This window comes from Linepithema humile, chromosome 1 (genome assembly GCF_040581485.1).
Source record: "Linepithema humile isolate Giens D197 chromosome 1, Lhum_UNIL_v1.0, whole genome shotgun sequence".
In the NCBI taxonomy this organism is placed as follows: Eukaryota; Metazoa; Arthropoda; class Insecta; order Hymenoptera; family Formicidae; genus Linepithema; species Linepithema humile.
This window is the reverse complement of record NC_090128.1, coordinates 12,633,858-12,648,406: the sequence shown is the minus strand read 5'-3', so window position 1 is coordinate 12,648,406 and position 14,549 is coordinate 12,633,858. Positions and strand designations below refer to the sequence as shown.

Below are 14,549 nucleotides of genomic sequence, written 5' to 3'. Positions count from 1 at the left end.
CGTAATGTCGTAGGATTCACAGAAAATGTATTAGTCAACGCTAAAAATGCTCGATTTAAAGGAATCCAATTCTTTTTATTAATTTGCATGTTAATGTTAGATTTCCTCTTTATTGATAAAACATTTGAAAGAGATGGTGCCAATCGTTTTTTAGGAGAAGAGGTGAAATTGGGAAAAAGGAGACAATTATCGCAGTAGAGTGATAGAGCAGAGATTTATATGTTCCTTACTGATAGAAACTGATTTAATTTATTTGACATCGCATATTTTAGCTTTTGTTATTATTTAATAAAATTGTACAGTACTCCCTGGCTTATACAATATACTTAGATGACCAATAAATCACATATAACTGGTTTTTCATTATTTTGATAGATTTGACAGGCGTCGGGCCGTATAAAGAGTCCGTGAAACTCGGCATGAATTACACTTTTACGCGTGTACTCGCTCCGTCAACATCGACAATTTTAAAACAACCTATGTCTTGTACTTTACATTTTCAGAAAAATTTTTTTTACACAAGTATAGTTAAATAGAGAAGACGGACACATTCCGAGAATAAATTCGCGACGGGCAAAGATTCGACGTAACACCCCGCGTAGAATTTCGAGGAGCAAACAATATACACGTGATACGGGTTCCTTGTGTCATCGACATTTAAGAACTCATTTCTCAATATGAGAAAGAAGCTAGTATTAACTTTTGTGTAACTTTAAACGTTAGGATCTCACTCTTGGCATTAGACGGCATTTACAATCCTCGCGCGGTGTGATGTCAACAATTTCCTGTACAGTAATCTTTGTTTGTACCCGTTAATCGATAGTCGGCACTGATATATAACCGCTTCCTTTTCTTTTTTTTTTTTAATGCTAAGATAATTAATTACACCTATTGGAATATTTTACGTTACATAAAAGATAGATGTTACATTTATGATTGAAATAAAACAGAAACGAGACAGCTGTCGGTTGGAGGCAAGGTAAATCTCTCACGTTACAATTTCGACTTTTTCCATCTTCGCTCTAGCGTGCAATAATCACAGCTGGATGGAGTTTGAAAAATGAACTTTCTTAAACTGTTAAAAACTTGCATCTTCAATAATCAGTTATAAATAAAAAATTACAATAATTACAAACATTTATCTTAGCTAACATAATTACAGTATGTCAACTAGATTCAGTAAATGCGTTCTGGTTGTCAGAGAAAAATTTAAGTAGGATAAATGGAGGCATATGCGATTGAGGAAGAAAGCGAAAGTGAGTTTATAAAACTTCCATTCACCTGTGTCGATTACGTGCTGCATGCTGAAGAATATTACAAACATTTATTGAAACTTTATCAGCGTATTCTTTGTTTCTCTTCTTGTGTATCACGCAAGTCGTACCTATTACGTGATCTATCCAGTAAACAACTGTCTCAGAATTGAATCCATATATCACAGAGCAATTCGTATTCTGCTGTATGAAAAGATCTCATCAATCGGATGATCTTGCTGTGAAATCCGCTCGGGCGCTTACGTACGGAAACGTCGTAAAATCTGTGCTTCCCCCCTAATCGTTATTTTTTTTCTTTCCTTTTCTACAGAACTCGCTCTCTTTTAATGAGAAGTATAAAAAACTATGTACACAGGTGCACTTCCATTGCGCTCTTATACTTTAACTGAGTACAAATAACGAGTTGCCTTCTTTAGTCTATTTTTACTGTCTGTTCACTGCAGAATGCAGGTGGACGGGATAAGAAATCTCGCACTTTCGATATATAAAATTTACATAAGCAATTAATGAGATTTCCCTTTTTTCTTCAATTCAAGCGAATCAATTGAATCTACGACTCCATTTGATGATTTGATTTAATTATAGCAATCAACCAAGTGTGCATTTCGTATATAATCTAACAGCGAAAAATGATTATCTCTGTACGTTTAAAATTTTGTTTCCTATCTTTCCGTTTGCACTTTTTTCTTGTAGTTTTCGTATTTATTATTGTAAGGAAGAAAACGTTTTATATTAAGCAATTATGAATAGCAATTAATATTAAACGTTCTTTTTATCGCGCAATTTACAGTGCGTTCGCGTTTTGCCGCACAAAGAACAGCTAAAGAACAGGCTTGCCCGTCCACCGTCCGTTAAGTATTCGCTGTAATGATGTGATCGGATGCACTTTGAGGGTCATACCAAAAGATTTAACTAATGACTAATGAAATGCGATAATTCGTACTACTCTCTTCTTTCGTATAACCGTCAAAGTGTGCGGCTCTAAGATAACTTACTTTAATAATATATTTTACATTTTGGATATTTCGTTAGACTTATAATCGACTCTCATAATGTACGTCATGTCTTTTTTAAACGTCCGACAATCCATTCGAGTCCCTGGTATAACCTGAAATATTTTTTTTCAATTCATTATCTCTTTCTTTCTTTTCTCATAAAAAAAAATAACGCGTAATTGCTATTATCTTACCCTTCTCCTGTAAGAGCGCAACAGCTCTGTATATGCCACTGATGCTTTTTGATAGACGTTAGATCCAACTGCCTGGAAATCTCAGCCGCAGTCATGCTGCCTTTCAAGTCTTGCTTATTTGCATAGACCAACACATTGGCCTTACTTAATTCCTCATGATTTAACATGGAGTACAACTCTTCTCTAATCATGCCAAGTCTCTCACGATCAGTACTGTCTATGACCATAATGATAAATTCGGTGTTTGTGTAGTAGGTGGACCAGGCAGCTCGCAAGCTCTGCTGGCCACCCAGATCCCACATGATAAAGTGAATATTCTTCCACACTACTTCTTCCACATTGGATCCGATAGTCGGAGATGTATGGACGACCTCGTTCATCAGGAACTGGTACAATATAGTCGTCTTTCCAGCATTATCCAGACCAACCATAACTATTTTATGTTCTGGAAGTAATCAAATTTTTATTATAGTAATTACTACAGCTGAAACATTTTGCAAAGATTTATGATGGGTGTCGTAAAATTTTTTATTGCAGGCTATTAATAGAGGAATGACTGGAAAACAAGCTTGAAAGTAAAAACTTGTGAGAACAATAGAGGCAACACCAAATGGCTGAATTCAAATGAGGTTAATATGAATTTTGTTACATCAAATAATCGCTGAGAGATTAATGGTGAAACGCAAGATTATTGATACACAAATTACAATATAAGAAATACGAATTTTAGTAGAAGACACAATAGCGGAGTAATTAAGATTATATAAAGAATACAAAGAAAAGAAATGAGAAAACAACGATTGTCCAAACAACTTCAATTTGATCAATTTTATAGCAGGCAAAAAAATTCTATGAAATATAAAATAATTAAAACTTTTATTCTAATGATATAAAATCATTAAGCATAAATTTTTGTACAAAGAATCTTTTTTCTTATCATCAATGTTACAATATGTAAAAGTATAATAAAAAAATAAAAATTCACGATTGGTCAAATAATAGCATATGTTAACAGATTAGAAAGTAGGCCGATGGAGTTTCTAGTCTGTACAGTTATCGTGCAATTTTTCAGCCAATTTGACACCAGAATTTTGACAAAATTGACAACTCAAAAAAGACACTTAAAATAACATTTGAGTAAATTTTGAAAATATTTTACTAGAAATTTATAGGCCTAGAACACATCCAAGCCATACAACGAGTTCGACGTCACACACACACAGTTGAACGTCTGAATATCTATTCGATTCCCTTAATTAAATTGTCGGATCAAAGATCGCGAACGACTGACGTCCTCGAAGCGTACAGTGATTCTCTCGCACGTGTTATCACAAACACATACAGTGATTGCATAAAAAGAGAAAGTGACGGAAGAGAGACGAGTAATGAGCAATTTAATCACCTTCGTTGCCGAAGAAGCTCCACAACTTCGCGAATAGTAGGCCCATGATGATCTCAGCCCCGGGCTAGCTGGATATTGGTTCAATGTCACAAGCCCGCCGTCTCGTTCGCAATTAGAATGTCTTGGAAGCAGGGCGGTTCATTGTCTCAGGGTTATGTTCACCTTCGCGATAACAAAAGATCAAGACACACAGGAGACCGATTCGCAGATAGACGTCATAATCGCGGCAACACATCGACAAACACTGACATTCGTGAGTCACTTCGGCAAATTAAAATTACGATGGATGAAAGATAAGTATTGCGGAGATGCGGACAACCTAATTCGATCAAGTTGATGCGCGACACAGCGCGACATCAATCAGCACACCCTGAAGGCAGTGCTATTGTGCTCGCTCCATAGCTTCGAGTCGTTGTCGTTAGTCGCGCTGCTCTTAATTCGAGTCTTTGTCGCTCTCTAGCGGTACTACGTTCTACTTGAGACATAACTTTAAGTTTTTACCGCTAGTTGCGGTTTGTTCGACTTCCAATCTTTGCCGTAGAAGCGCTGTAATTACAAAAGAAATAGAAGTTAACCTAGTGAGGTGCATAAATTAACATTAATTAATATCGAAAACAAATTACAAAAGGATTTGATTTCTTTTGAGTTGTATTCGAGAACGTTATTTTTTGATAACATCTTATTAACCATCGAAAATTACATCGTTTCAGAAAAACAATTAGAGATTCGAGGATTCAACATTCTGGATAGAAGCCGCTATTAGTCAGAATTCAACTTATGACAATATCTCTGTTCTCGAAAGAAATTCGCAACAACCGTTTGGGATATGGCTGAGACTCCTGATTAGATAATCCTTACGTTCTTACGTCACGAAACCGCAATACGGCACGTGTAGTATCGCTGCATCATCGTTATAACAAATTTTGCCGATGGCGACGTGGTTTTGAACATTGCTGATCTTGCGCGCTTGGCGATTGGCTCGCGACATATCAGCTGACACAGCGAACTACATCGTCCGAACACACGTCCTCTAACAAGTTGAAAGGCACGACCACTTGTTGCTCTTCGAGTTTGCTTTACAAAAATTTCTTTCAGCTTTACATTAATTACGTTTTGTCATCGATTACAACTGTAGATCATCCACAAAAATGAGTAAACCGTGAGTATTTTTTTGCCATAATTTGAAACATGTATAAAACTAAAATCATTTATCAAGTCATTTCATCTTTGATTTCACATTCACAATTGTTTTATTGTTGAATCAGCGAAATATCTAATTTAAACATGAATTAAAAATTGCTTTATGGAATAAGTGTATTTTAATTTATTAATAATTTCTACAAATTATATATTGCAATTATCATATTTGAAGTTCTTATATTGTGTAAGCAAGTTATGAATAATATCTTGCATTGTGCAACTGTTTAAAATAGTTATGGAATTATTTTAGATTATATATATAGTGCTAAAGAGATTGGATTTCTTTTTATTGCTTTTAATTAACAAAAAATATTTATTTTTTAGGGTAGCAGATATTGCCCTTATCGGCTTGGCAGTCATGGGACAGAATTTAATTTTGAACATGAATGATCACGGATTTGTTGTATGTGCATATAATCGTACCACAGACAAAGTCAAGTCCTTCCTTGAAAATGAAGCCAAGGGTACGAAAGTGGTTGGCGCTTATAGCTTGGAGGAGATGATCAGTAAACTGAAGAGTCCAAGGATAGTAATGTTGCTAGTTAAAGGTATACTCTTTTTATTTTTTTGTTAATTTATTTTAATTGAAAATCTATATAACCATGTAGAGATTATTAAGTATTTTAATCATATAATTTGTTCCTATACAATATAGCTGGTGCAGCAGTAGACGCATTTATCGCAAAATTAGAACTTCTCTTGTCTCCTGGAGATATTATTATCGATGGTGGCAATTCAGAATATCAAGATACCGAGAGACGTACCAAGGACTTGGAGCGGAAAGGATTACTTTTTGTGGGCAGTGGAGTGAGTGGAGGAGAGGACGGTGCCAGATATGGACCCTCCTTGATGCCTGGTGGCAATCCTAAAGCGTGGCCGCATATTAAAAATATTTTCCAAGTATGGCAATACTGATCTATCATTGTTTACATTTAATACCAAAAACCTATAATTTTATTGCATTGTATTTTAGTCGATAGCCGCGAAAGCGGACGGAGAGCCGTGTTGCGATTGGGTCGGCGAGACCGGCGCGGGACACTTCGTCAAGATGGTGCACAACGGCATTGAATACGGCGATATGCAAATTATCTGCGAAGCGTATCACCTGATGCGCAGCGGCCTGCAGCTCACTCAGGGAGAGATGAGCGCGGTGTTCGACGAGTGGAATAAGAGCGAGCTGGATTCGTTCCTGATCGAGATCACGCGGGATATACTTAAGTATAAGGACGAGAAGGGCCACTTGCTCGAGCGTATCAGAGACACCGCCGGCCAGAAGGGTACCGGCAAGTGGACGGCGATCGCCGCGCTGGATTACGGCGTGCCGGTCACGCTGATCGGCGAATCGGTGTTCTCCAGATGCTTGTCCGCGTTGAAAAGTGAGCGCGTGGAGGCGAGTGCAATACTGTCCGGCCCGGATCCGGTGTACAAGGGCGACAAGAAACAATTCCTCGAGGACCTGCGGAAGGCTCTATACGCCGCAAAAATCATCTCATATGCGCAGGGCTTCATGCTGTTGAGAGAAGCCGCCAAGGTCCACAATTGGAATTTGAATTACGGCGGAATAGCGCTCATGTGGCGCGGTGGATGTATTATAAGAAGGTAACATCCGATCTGCAAAGATTTACGCGATTCTTAATTATAGAGTTGAGTCAATGTCACGCCAATCGTTTTCAATGTGACCTACATTTCCTTTTAAAGCAAATGACGACGAGACATAAGTGTCAAGGCTGTAGAACGTATCAAAAACATTTTATATCTAGTGTCATAGAGGTTGTATCAAATTCGTTGATAAGCGCAAAATTTAAGTATCTTCAGATATTTCGTATCAAGAAATTGTGAAAAATGTTGGGAGAATAATGATAAATTTTTTTGCAGCGCATTTTTAGGAAATATAAAAGCGGCGTATGACAAAAATCCCAAGTTATCCAACTTGTTGTTGGACGACTTCTTTGCTAAGGCTATGGATGTGTGTCATCGGAGTGCCAGAGTAGTAGTAAGCGCAGCTGTAACAATGGGTATACCAACTCCCGCCCTGTCGACGGCTCTGGCCTTCTACGACGGGTTCAGAACCGCCCGATTACCGGCGAACTTGCTGCAGGCTCAACGGGACTATTTTGGCGCCCATACATATGAACTACTCGGCCAGGAAGGTAAATTCGTCCACACCAACTGGACCGGACACGGAGGAAAAGTGTCCGCTTCCACATATGACGCGTAAACTCGCAGAATTTTGCAATTGTGACTTGATAACATACGCGTGAAACAATTACTAGAAAAAAAATGTGACAATACAGTGTGATGCAGGTAATTTACTGTATTCTAGTAATTTAATGTCCGTGATAGCTACCTAGCTGTGACACGAGTGAATAATTCAACATGCGTGATTCCATAAGTATACTAAAAGTTTAATATAAAACACCATTAAAAAAGATATATCTTTTATATCTTACATCTTCTAATATCTCTTCTTTTTCATGCTCTCTTTTTTTCAGAAAAATATACAGGATGTTAACAAATAGTCCACTCTGTATATCTATAACATTTAACGTATATCTATAACATTAAACGTTTGTTACAGAAAAGATGTATATTTTGGATTGTTGTTGTACATCGATACTTTATCTATGAAGAAATATATATATATATATGGATGAGGATAAATAACAAGATATTTTCCACCAAAGATCTTTCTGCGCAAAATATTTTTATTCTCGTCAATTACGACGTATATTCTGCGAAGATGCTTCCGTGCGCGCACAACGCGTTGCGTTTCATGCAGGTTGCATGTATATTTTAGGAAACTCCGATTTGGAGGCAGAGATTATATAATCAACACGCGCGAGGCGCTGTTCGCCGCTGTAAAAGTCGACGTAAACGAGTTTTGCACTCGGCGAAATTATGCGACATAAAACGATTTGTTTTCACGTTTTATCGTCTTTTCGTGATTTAATTATATTTTTTTTATTCAGGCGATAATGAAATCACCGCAAATATTATCGTACGTCGGCGCAGTTTCACCATTCGCTTGTGGCGAATTGACGCAAGAAAATAAAAGAGATAAAAGATTGCAAGAAAGTGGAAACGTAAGCGGTTAAATTAGCAAAACACCGTTATTTACGGTGAACCCGTCATTGCTACATTTCTCTTTCTCTGTCGCGGACGTAAAAATATTGGAGCATGACACTTTCAGTTGCACCGATGCTTCTATACTTGCGAAACACAACAACTCGGAAGTAATTTTGCGCAACCCAATTTTTCCGCGTGCTCTCTGCCGTAACGCGATTTCGAATGATTCATGGCTTTCGAACGGGTTATTATTTCAAATCCGCAAAATCTAATCGTGTTTGTTCGAACATTGCTGCGTAACATCTGACGGATTCATTACATCATTCTAAATGTATTCAAAGAATTTCTCCCATGTTTTTAGCAAAGCATAAATCGGCTATCCGAATCTCTTTCAATACAAGATTTTTTGAAAGAGAATATTAATAGCAGCTTATGTCTTTTTTTAACATCAAGGTCGATGTGTCTATCTTACATATTTTTGCCACGCCGGAAAGAATTTTTGCACATGAATATTTATTTTATATTTTTAATCACACAAACAGTTGCGCATCTCAAACATTAAATCTCATTTATTAAATTTTAAAAATATAAGAAAAAAGTTTGACTGTGCTATTTGCTACATAATTTTGCAGAAACAATTTTCTCACTGCAGTATTAGCTCACCTTGCGGTGAGCGGCGCGTGCCGAAATATCCTGACCACAATGGAAAAGATGCTTTGCCGGCAATATCCTGGCTTGAGACCGCAAAGGCTTAAGTAATATAAAAAAACTGAAAGTCTTCAATATAAATTGTCTGACTAACGTTGTATATTTTTGTTTATAAATTCCATTAAAACATATTTTTGAATGTGTTTTTTTTTCTAGAAAAGTTTAAATTTCGATAATCTAATTAACAATCGAAAGAATTAGGAGACTTTGGTTTAAATGATAAAATAAAATAAATTTTATTTCAATATGAATTTTCCTGAGTTGTTTAGATCAAAGTTTGTATTCTTAGGATATTCTTAGGATTAACAGTTATCAATTTTTATATTCCGTAACAGTATTCCGTAACGCCATAAAAATGCATTTTAATCGTCTGGAACAATTAAAATGGAAATTCATTCCTGTTGATTGTTGGTTTAGTTGCATGCTTTTTTTCCAGATATTCGCGATAAACTCGCACGAAGTTTGCATATGAGACAAACAAGTAAGAGGGGATCACCCGATCACATTTAGCGCTAAATGTCAGGCGTAAATACGTGATTCACAGGTGCGTCTTAACATTTCCTTGCTATTTTTTTCTTCTCTCTCTTTCTCTCTATCTGTCTTTCTCCTCGTCGAATCTCGAGTATATTTGTCGCATTTTAAGTGTAGAGTAATAGCGTCAAGAGGAGCAGACCTGCTTGAACCTTGAAGGGAAAGGAGGAAGGAAGAGGTGAAGTGGGGGTGCCCCTCTATCGCGATCCTGAGGCCGACCGGTGACCGTAGACGGGCGGCGGTAGATAGTCCGCGCTCGTAGCAGCGCTGGCACGCGTTCGTTACTTGGTAAAATGGCCGACCACAGAGAACGGGATTCGTATTACTCGCAGACGGATCTGCGCTCGAAAAATGACGACCCGCCGAACTCGCGGCTGTTCGTCATCTGTCACAAGAGCCTGGAGGAGGACGATCTCAGGAAGGCGTTCGAGAAGTTCGGCAAGATCGAGGACATCTGGGTGGTTAAGGACCGTAGCACGGGCGAGAATAAAGGTGATGATCCTGGCCGGATAACAGCTAATCGATAAGCGCGTTATCTCTCTTTCTTTTTTCTCCGAGCGTTGAGTGTTTTTATTTCTGCTTAAAAAACAAGCTTCCTCTTATCTCACTCTTGTTGCCGATGTATGTCAGCGTTTCCTTCTAATCGCGCGTTGTGTTTTACTCAGGTGTTACGTACATCAAGTTCTCCAAAACATCAGAGGCGGCGTTCGCTCTGGAAGAGATGAATGGCAAGATGCTGGGCTCCGTTGGCAGACCTATTAAAGTGATGATCGCTTCGAAGTAAGGCTTCATTTTATTCTATTTTGCACGTATTTTAATTCAGAGCACTCTCTGTAACTGTTTTGGTGTCTTGTTTTGTAGTCGAGATCAAGGCTCAGTGCGTGAGACAAATGAAGAAGAGAGGTGGGTCCGTTTATTCTGCGTATTGCCAAAATCGATGACCGACAGCGAACTGCAACAGGAATTCTCCAAGTTCGGTGCGATCGAGTATGCCACTGTGGTGAAGGATCGCAGCACAAACGAGTCCAAAGGTTTTGGTTATGTAAAGTTCAAGAAGGTGTCAAGTGCGGCACGCGCGTTTGAGGAATGCGACAGGAAGTACAAGGCGGTGTTTGCCGAGCCGAAGAAACCAAAACCTGATCACAACGATGCAAAGTACAATAACGGCCTGTCTACCGCGTATGACGGTACTGGCAACAGTTACGGTACGTCAAACTTTGGCAAGAGCAGCATCAGTCTGGAGATTGCCACCAATTATCCCAATTCGGAGGGCTACATGCGTCTGCAGGTGATCGCGCATCCGGCGTTAAACCAGGATCAGCTGTGGAAGCTGTTCGACATAGTGCCTGGCTTGGACTACTGCCACTTGAAGGCCGATGTGAGATACAGAATGCCGCGTGGCCAGGCAGTCGTCGTGTATAACAATCCAAGCGCGGCGGCGTACGCGCGCGAGAAGTTTCACGGTTTCGAGTATCCGCCTGGTCACCGGATGATCGTCAAGCCGGACTTGACGAGCGCGCCGCCGAAGAACGCGGTGAAACCCGGCGGTTCGACAACCGGTAGCGTCACCAGCGCGAGGACGGATCTGGCACATCTGGCGGAGACTATCGCTCAGGCAACATCGTTGATACAAGCGGCCGGACTGACAGCACCGAGTGAGTAGACCTTGACGATCTCATGAGCGCGCTTGGTGCGCCGAAGGTATAATATGTGTGTGAGGCGTTGTTGCGTTTCTCACTCCAGGTTTAGATCACATGTGCGTGAAGCTACCGCCGGTGCAGCCGATGGCGAGTATAGACGCCGAAGTTGCTAAGAGATGCTTTATCGTGTGTGGTCCACCGGTGCCGCCTATCTACGCCATGAAGGACGCATTTTGCCGGTTTGGGAATCTCATAGATGTATATATGTTACCCGGAAAGAACTGCGGCTATGCCAAATATGCGAGCATCGACAGTGCGAACGAGGCCATTGAGGTACGATCTTTTTTTTTTCTCTCTCTCTCTCTCTTTGCAGTCTCTGTATTATCATAAAGCATTTACATGCATATATGAAGAAGAATTTATATTCAGAACACATCGTGCAAGTATTCCAAATTCAAAATACGATTTCAGGTCCTGCACGGTCAAGAGATCTGTGGTTCTCGGCTGAAAGTACTAGAGGCGGAGGAACGGAACGTCGGCGAGGATCGGCGAAAGCGATTACGAATGGACGAGGACGAGAATTGAGCGTGTTTTATACAAAAAAATAATGTGTATCTCGTAAGTAGTAGATGAGCGTAGTGCGACGCGAAAGAAACGAGAAGCGTTTCTTTGTAATAGTAGTACACCCCGACACCGTTGTTTTGCCGACGTTGTCACTCTTTCTCTCTCTCTCTCTTTTCTATCTGTCTCTACCTCCTCCTTGTCCACCTCCTCCTCGGGCAGGGGGGGAAAAACGGCAGGAGAAAATGTAATGTTTGCTGTTTGTCTTCACAGACTGACTGGTATACACAAGCCGGACGCACGCAACAAAATGAGACGAATTTAAAGACTACTCACTTGACCACGTCAAGGGCCTGCATCCAGGGAAAACTACTCCAACTACCTACCTATAAATATATATTTAACTATTCGCTCACGTTCGCGCAACCACGTTACTGAAACGTTTAACTGCTACTCTACTACTGCTACTTCTTGTCCTTTTACATGTTCGTTTACACACGATGCATTGTGCGCGCGCGCGCGCGCGCGCGTGCACACGGACAATCCGTGTTTCTGTTATTTTAAGAGGCCTGTGCGAACGGTTGATGTCGTTGGGCGTTTGTTAATTGTTGCACCATAAAGAACATGGATCGCAGAAAGATTATTCTCTCTGTGCATTTCCCTCTCTCTGCGAGGATCGGGAGAAACAATGTGCATACTTGACATGTTAGGTGCTATTAGTTTCTTGAACTGATTCTTGCGCAGACGAATCGGAGATGTGCAACAACTCCTTTTTTTGAATCCGATTTTTATCTTTATTCCTTCAAAGTGTTGATAATTATTAACGATACATCACATTCTCTCGGACGGTGAGCTGTCCGAGATGTTTGCACCAAACGTCGCTGTGAAACTCGACGTCTTTGTGAGGACTGACGATAGCGTATGCTTAGCATGAAGTGTTCTATCGTTAATTGTTCTTAATTGAAATGCGATATTTTTCTGTATATAATATACGTAAATTTTTTGAAGAGACAATGAAGTAAGTAGAACTGTTTTGAAAGAGAAAAAGAATGCCAATGCTACCTGTTCGCACAGACTTTTAGATATTAACCTGTGCCTTAGGTTTAGCAAAGAAATTTTTTGTTTATAATTAAATTTCTGTACTTTTGTCTTTTAGTTATATTGCGTACAAAGAGAGAAAGTACATCAACTTGTACTTTATGTACCATTGACACCTTTTACAACTATAAGTTAAAATTATTGTGCTCAAAGCAAATTCCAAAACAAGGTATACCCTTGAAACATTGCCGTGCAAATGTTCATTCTTTGCGTAATTGTTGCATCATTACTGCAGCGCATGCTAGCATAGTCAAATTTCGTTTTTCGGTAAAATGTGTTATCACCTCGTGTGTATTTATGATTGTTATAAAATGTTTTATTTTATTGATGAAAATTGTGAAACGCGTATTTTTTTGAAGCAGCTCTTTATAGATCATAGAAGGCATTTTACCATTAAAATTTTTTTATTTTAGTTTTAACTCTGTTTACACCAAAAATGTTTATTAAAAATAATTAGAAATAATTGTTCATTTATTAAAAGAAAAATTGTCGAGATGACTGGCAATAATTTTGCAATTGTAATATATAAGCAAGGAATTTTTTACAATATTACAGTGTAGTGTACAAAATATATTAATAAAATATAAGATAAAAAATATTCGAAATATATTTGATTAGCGTGGGTACATCTTGTTTTGGAAACAATGTACGAAATGTACAAAAATGGAACATACATTTGTTTTTTTATTATGCTTAGGAGCAAAGAAGGAGCGTAAACTTGTTACAGTAAATGAAAGAGAAATGATAAAGAACAAAAAGACGATTTCCCGATAAAACCGGTAAACCCGGTATACTTAATATCCACCATCACGAAACCAACTTGGTCATACATCTAGTGATCGACGCACAACATTGAACGTTTTATGATGGACACACATTTTTGTACCACCATGCGTTTTGACTTTCACTGTATTGACCGTACCGAATGCTGTTTCAGACTGTAACTGTGACTTGTTCTTTTGAAGATATCAAATACACATGAAATACGCAATTCCCAACACCGACTCTTTCACTTGATTTTTTTATTACTGCTTACTGAACGGAGTATTGTATAATTCTGTCTACACATTGTTAAACTGATGTTTTTTTGATGTTGGTCTGACATGTGCTTTTCTCGCTTTCAGGATACCACGAGGATTCCACGAAGCACCGTACCTGAAGACTGTGATACTATTTCTAACGACAATAAGATTATTATAATATTTCTACGAGATTGTACATATGGAGGGACAACGTTTTATAGAGTATATTAAATTATTATATTTCTATACAGTTATATCGATTGTGTTATTTGCGCGTGAATTTATTAACACAAACATTTGCCTTTCATTAGATAATTGAATGAATAGCCGTGCAAGTTATCGCACTTTTATTTTTAAAAACTGTTAACATTATTAAAGTACTTTTAGTAATTAATTTTTATAAATTTTAATCACATTTTTAATCGAGAATAGCAATTTCTCACGAATTTCAGATTTTTTTAACGATATATTTTTGTGATCTTTTTCTCAAACATTTTATAAGAATTTAAAAATAGAAAATGGTTAAATTAATCGGGGTATATTAATAAAGGTACGTTCAAACACACCCACAGTAGTAAAGTCACCAGAAGCTCGGCGCATGATGAAAATATAATAATACAACGATCTTTTAATTCTTTATTTATTTTTTTTAATTAACTTTTATTTCATATTTCTTTAATAGATATTTTCAGAATATCTCAATATCAATGCTAACAATAATGCAAATATATATCTTTAATCGACCCGAGGAAAATTATTTTCTTCTTCCGAATTCTTCTGAAAGCATATAATTAAGTATTATATCTTGAAGGTCTTCCGCTAAAATATTCAGACGCGAAGAGTTAAACAGGATCAGTG

At 38.3% G+C, this 14,549-nt stretch overlaps 3 protein-coding genes across 5 annotated transcripts; 2 read left to right on the top strand and 1 right to left on the bottom strand.

Moving 5' to 3' along the window:
* Positions 1-226: 226 nt before the first annotated feature.
* Arl5 (ADP-ribosylation factor-like 5) lies at positions 227-4,285 on the bottom strand. Its single transcript, XM_012361649.2, has 3 exons — positions 3,866-4,285; positions 2,464-2,908; positions 227-2,382 (listed from the first exon to the last, which is right to left on the bottom strand). The coding sequence occupies exons 1-3, from the start codon at positions 3,909-3,911 to the stop codon at positions 2,334-2,336; spliced, it is 540 nt and encodes a 179-aa protein (XP_012217072.1). The 5' UTR covers positions 3,912-4,285; the 3' UTR covers positions 227-2,333.
* Positions 4,286-4,431: 146 nt separating this feature from the next.
* Positions 4,432-7,716, top strand: Pgd (phosphogluconate dehydrogenase). Its single transcript, XM_012361647.2, has 6 exons — positions 4,432-4,448; positions 4,576-5,024; positions 5,390-5,613; positions 5,721-5,965; positions 6,039-6,664; positions 6,941-7,716. Exons 2-6 carry the CDS (start codon positions 5,014-5,016, stop codon positions 7,281-7,283), a joined length of 1,449 nt encoding a protein of 482 aa, XP_012217070.1. The 5' UTR covers positions 4,432-4,448; positions 4,576-5,013; the 3' UTR covers positions 7,284-7,716.
* Positions 7,717-9,441: 1,725 nt separating this feature from the next.
* Positions 9,442-13,948, top strand: LOC105668939 (RNA-binding protein 45). 3 transcript variants are annotated; one of them, XM_012361645.2, is made up of 6 exons: positions 9,442-9,862; positions 10,036-10,150; positions 10,232-11,025; positions 11,120-11,343; positions 11,482-11,628; positions 11,845-13,948. In XM_012361645.2, exons 1-5 carry the CDS (start codon positions 9,664-9,666, stop codon positions 11,593-11,595), a joined length of 1,446 nt encoding a protein of 481 aa, XP_012217068.1. In that variant the 5' UTR covers positions 9,442-9,663; the 3' UTR covers positions 11,596-11,628; positions 11,845-13,948. The 3 variants fall into 3 exon arrangements, with proteins under 3 accessions (XP_012217068.1, XP_012217067.1, XP_012217065.1); XM_012361644.2 differs by having other exon boundaries at positions 9,443-9,862; positions 11,114-11,343; positions 13,794-13,948; XM_012361642.2 differs by having other exon boundaries at positions 9,444-9,862; positions 11,114-11,343.
* Positions 13,949-14,549: the final 601 nt, after the last annotated feature.